General features: G+C 35.0%; 1 protein-coding gene across 1 annotated transcript; it reads right to left on the bottom strand.

Annotated features, from left to right (window-relative positions):
* Positions 1 to 575: 575 nt before the first annotated feature.
* Positions 576 to 3,799, bottom strand: LOC134649811 (uncharacterized). Its single transcript, XM_063504640.1, has 5 exons — positions 3,692 to 3,799; positions 3,160 to 3,312; positions 1,553 to 1,633; positions 1,142 to 1,248; positions 576 to 755 (listed from the first exon to the last, which is right to left on the bottom strand). Exons 1-5 carry the CDS (start codon positions 3,719 to 3,721, stop codon positions 590 to 592), a joined length of 537 nt encoding a protein of 178 aa, XP_063360710.1. The 5' UTR covers positions 3,722 to 3,799; the 3' UTR covers positions 576 to 589.
* Positions 3,800 to 5,029: the final 1,230 nt, after the last annotated feature.

Raw genomic sequence — 5,029 nt, 5'->3', positions numbered from 1 at the left:
TATTTCAGAAATGAACGGACTTTTATCGTTATCCGTTTCGTCCTATGATCCTATTCACTTCGGTCTACCCTATTTACCTACTCCGCTGCGTATTTTTTTTAAATAAATAAACAAATAATATCTTGTACCATGAGCCGTAAAAGTGCATGACGACTTTATCAATGAATTCATTCATAAAGTTCTCCATGCAATATTCCTAAATTACCAAAGCTTATTAAGCAAACTAAACATTTATGATTATAGTTCGTTTGTTTTAGCATTAGAAAGAAGGTAAGCGATCTTGACATGCCTTTTCATTAAAAATCATAATTGAAAAATAAGTTACAGCAAATATGTTAGAATTATAAATCATATGCGATCTTTTACATTCTTTTGCTCATCATAAGTAATATAAAAAAAATTTAAAGCGTCTTTCAATTTTCAATAAAAACACACGTCAAGATTGTTTGTTACCTTCTTTCTAAAAAAAAACGAACTATAAATTGTGAACGATGAAAATACTATTCTTAAAACTGCTTAAATTTTCTTTATCAGGAATAACGCATGGTTATCCAAAGGTAAATTAAACACATAACTGATAATCATTGTTTTAATAGTCTTCATATGGCTCAGCTGTACAACTAGAAGGTATTCCTGTGGCTGACTTTACAATTTCCAGTCCCTCCAAATCGCGGGTCAGCACGAAAAAACTACGATCCGTGTAACCTGTCTCGCATCTGCTGTTTGTCATTTGCAACTCGTATTTTTTGGGCGCGCTGAAATTAAATAAAAATAAACGCCTTAAAGAACAAAATGCAAGTTTTAGTGTTCCGTATAAAAAAAAACACGGAACACTTATGGGATCTCTTCGGTCTTGTTCAAATAATAACTACTTAGGGCATATTTATCATCCCACAAAAACTTGGCATATATGATGATTTATAATTGTAAATTTAAAAGTGGAAAAATTACTGTCTTGGGTGCGACTTAAACTCACGGCTTCTGGATCTCTTCAAGTCTCACCCAAGACAGTATTGTTTCTACTTTAGAATTTATTCTAAACTTAATAGCATCGTTCGCAGACGTTTCGGCTAGTTAAAAATTTAAAATTTAGGTATCATTGTAGTTTTTTCTCTTACTTTTGGTAAAAAATTATACTTACTTTGGATTACATTGTATGATAGTCAGTGGAAAAGAAAAGTGTCCAAGAATATAGAGAGCGTATCTGATTTCTTTATTCTCGTCAAGGATCATGTAGTACTCTTCCACCTGTCAAAAAAAGGTAATTTAATATACCTATTATCTAAGCTCTCTTAGTCTAATTTTTTATGGGATTTTGAGCTTCCAAAACGTCCCGCTTGGCGCGCTGTTCAAAATCTCATACATAATGAGACAACGCAAACGCGTAAGTCACGTCAGGCTATCGAATGAAATGTATACTAGACGTTCAGAGACTTCAGTTCAAAATGTGAGAATTGTATTATTTTCCATGACCAAAATCGCACTATGAACACCCGAATTACTTAATTGTATGTACCTACATACTAATATTGTATAGAATTTTATTACTTACCTTATAATCAAAGAAAGGGGAGCAATCACTTCCACTGCGATCACTGGTTTGATTCAATTTCGGAGCCTTATCTTTGTAAATCTGAAAAAAGTGTTTCAAAGTTTTAAGCTGGTTTTCGCACAAATTGTATAATATCAAATATCCGGAAAAACGAGTAAAACACAAAAATAAACAGTTAAAAAGACGAGTAAGTTGGTCCATGTTGGTAATGCTAATCCTACGTAAAATGATCCTACTTTGTTCTAAAATTTTCCTAAGGAAATTATGCATATTTTAAACTATCCATTAATCCTATGATATATTTTATATTTATTGATAGTAAGAACAACAAAAATGTCAAAAAATACAATAATAAAAAAAAACTTAAAAACTACTACATTTAACACAAGACACTTAACATAAAACTAATAGCTAGGTACTAATACTAGGTAACTAATCAAATAACCCACCCCGCGTCATTCCAGGCGCAAAAGTCCCCAACACGCTCGCTGCGTTTCCGCGTTGAATAGCAATAGATAACCTGTGCACCAGGAATGACCCGGAGCAAAGTTACCCCGTTGTGCGCCAAGTAAATTGACGCACGCCAAAAGAGAGATTAGCCTACGACATATAAGATTAGTACAATATTTAAGAGCCAACAGGAGCTAAGATTTAAATATTTTAGGTAAATATACCCGTCTCGCTAACGGAAGCGGCTCCTAAAACTAGTGCGATAAGGACAAGGCGAAAAATCATGCGTAAAAATCTCAAAAATCGAGGTTTTTTACTCGACTGTTTCCTCCTCCAAAACTTAACCAATCGTAACCAAATTTGGAAATCTAAATGATAATGACATTATCTGTATCGGACCGTTTTGATTTTTTGACTAATTGATATCAGTTTTGAATAGCACGCCTCTCATTGCGGCATAGTCAATTAGGCCATTTTGGCCATTTTTGAAGGGCTCTAGCCTTAAAAAACAAAAATATCAAAAAAAGCAAAACGGTCCGACACAGATATTGACAATATTAATCTGTGTTGAAAAAATCATTGCTCTAGCTTCAAAACCCACGGAGGAAACAGTCGAGTACGTTTGTATGGAGAAATGACCACTCCTGTTGGCTCTTAAATATTTTACCTATTTGACGTTAAATCATTTTACAGAAGTAGAGCATAGTTATTAGTCTCTCCTCTGGCAGTGGCACTCGATTTTTTTTTATCGTATTTTTTGGGGTTGGAAGGTCAGTTGACAGTCACTTTCTTAAATACTAGTGCCTACGTCAATTCTTGGGATTAGTTGTCAAGCGTACCCCAGGCTCCCATGAGCCGTGGAAAAATCCTGGGATAACGTGAGGAAGATGTTGATTATGATGTATTTATTGGTTTAAAGCATAAAAGATGTTTTGAGAAGAGAAAGAGTTAAGAGATGGCTCAAGATACAGGTCTGAGTGGACGCTCGAAGCGGAGCGTTCGGCGGGACGTGCAGCGTGGCGTCGGGCTCACAAGTAATTTCAGCAGCGTGCACTAAGGCCGCTCCTATTATACGCTTGCATTTGTTTAACATGCACGCCGCACGCCTCGCCTCGCTGCACGCCCAACTCGAGCGTCCACTCAGGCCTTACACTTACGTGAAACAGCTGTATCAACTTGTCTTCCGGGGGATAATCGTCGGGCTTCTCTTCGCAAAAGGCTTTCCCGTTACAGGATTCAGGCCATATATTGCTTTCTCTTGTGATCGCTGGTTTTCCAACACTTACCTGGAAGCTCAGCAGAGAAACCATCTAAAAAAAATACGGTAAGGTCCATGACTTTTTTTGTTATACGTATGTACCTACACTCCTCTTAACTGTCTGGGCGCTGGTACAAATAAAAAACTGTAAATCATAAATAAATAAATAATATAGTAAGTAGGTACAATCTAAAAATCAACCGGCATTTGCTACAGAACCGAGACATCGGTAACTCAAAAAAATACATGGTAAATGGTGCTCCGATTTCTATAAGTATACAATGTATTTTATTTTATTTACAGTATCAACTGTAATAGAAAAAGTAACACAAAACAAACTAAACATAAGCCAATAAAATACAAAATATAACAAACCGTACGTTTGTATAAGCGGTCGTGTAGTATTCATTAATAATATGTATTTTACTTACGAAAAATAACGTAAACGGCACGAAGTCCATTTTATACGATTATTGTTCAGGTTGGTGGTGGTGTTGCTGGTGGTGGTACCCCGGACGGGAGTCTGGACAATGTGGTTCCGTTACAAATGTTGCCCTTATATAGTAACCCTTTTTCCTGCTGGCTTGTAACATATGCCAATTGACGCATGCTTTGCGGTTAAATAGTTAAATACCCATATGCAAATAATATAAAAAAATGTAATAATTTTTAGATGTTAAATAATGTTGTTGTGTATCCAGGAAAAAAAAAATACATTGGAATGAAAATTTACCTAAAATTAATAATCTAGGTATTATAGACATAGAAATATAAATTTATATGCTAGAAATGTGGTAGGTACAGAGATTAGGTGTTAACATGCAATTTTGCGAGTTCAGCACATTTCGCCAATAATCTAGGCATGCAAATTAAAACCTATATTAACCTACCTACCTATATTATTATGTTTTAACCTATATTATACTATACATTATTTACAAACTACTTACATAATATCATATACTCAGCATCGCATTACAGTGGCAAATTGACTTCTGATATTCAAATAATTACGTATTAAATGCGACAGCATTTCAGTTTTCGTGGTGCGGGTTGTGCCACTATTCTAGACAAGCGGGGCTCGGACCATTCTAGCCTGAGTCATCCTTAACACAAATTTAAGCTCAGGATAATAGTAGATGAATATGAAATAAAAAGTAACGACAAATTTAACATTTTCATAGATTACTGTTTATAATTACATAGTATAATTATAAAGAAAAACAGTTCAAGGAAATCATCACAGCACACATGAGCGAAGACATTCCTAGAATCCTGATGCTTATGTGAAGTCCCTCGCCCGCAATGAAAAATTGGGAAAACCCCATACTAATAGTCATACCTATAATAATATGATCTAGGTAGAGAGTGCCTGTGCGGTGTTGTTACTAATCTTTTACCTTTGAACCCTTTAAACGAGCAATTCTTGTATATTTATATATTTCGGAGATCTCGGAAACGGTTCTAAGGATTTCGATGAAATTTGCTATATATGGGGTTTTCGGAGGTGAACAATTAATCTAGCTAGGTCTTATCTCTGAGATAACGCACATTTTTGAGTTTCTATGTTTTCCGAGCAAAGCTCGGTCTCCTAGATATTTAAAGCTAATGGTGGAAAAATTTAACTTTACAGTAGGTACAGAATTAGTTAGTAAAAACACTATGATTACTTAAGTTATATTTCTAAACGTCGTATAACATTTCCTATACACATATTATACATAACGAATTTGTACCTTCGTATGGCAGTACAGCCTACACTACAGTAT

This window comes from Cydia amplana, chromosome 7 (assembly GCF_948474715.1).
Source record: "Cydia amplana chromosome 7, ilCydAmpl1.1, whole genome shotgun sequence".
Taxonomy (NCBI): domain Eukaryota; kingdom Metazoa; phylum Arthropoda; class Insecta; order Lepidoptera; family Tortricidae; genus Cydia; species Cydia amplana.
This window is presented reverse-complemented; position numbering and strand designations above follow the sequence as displayed.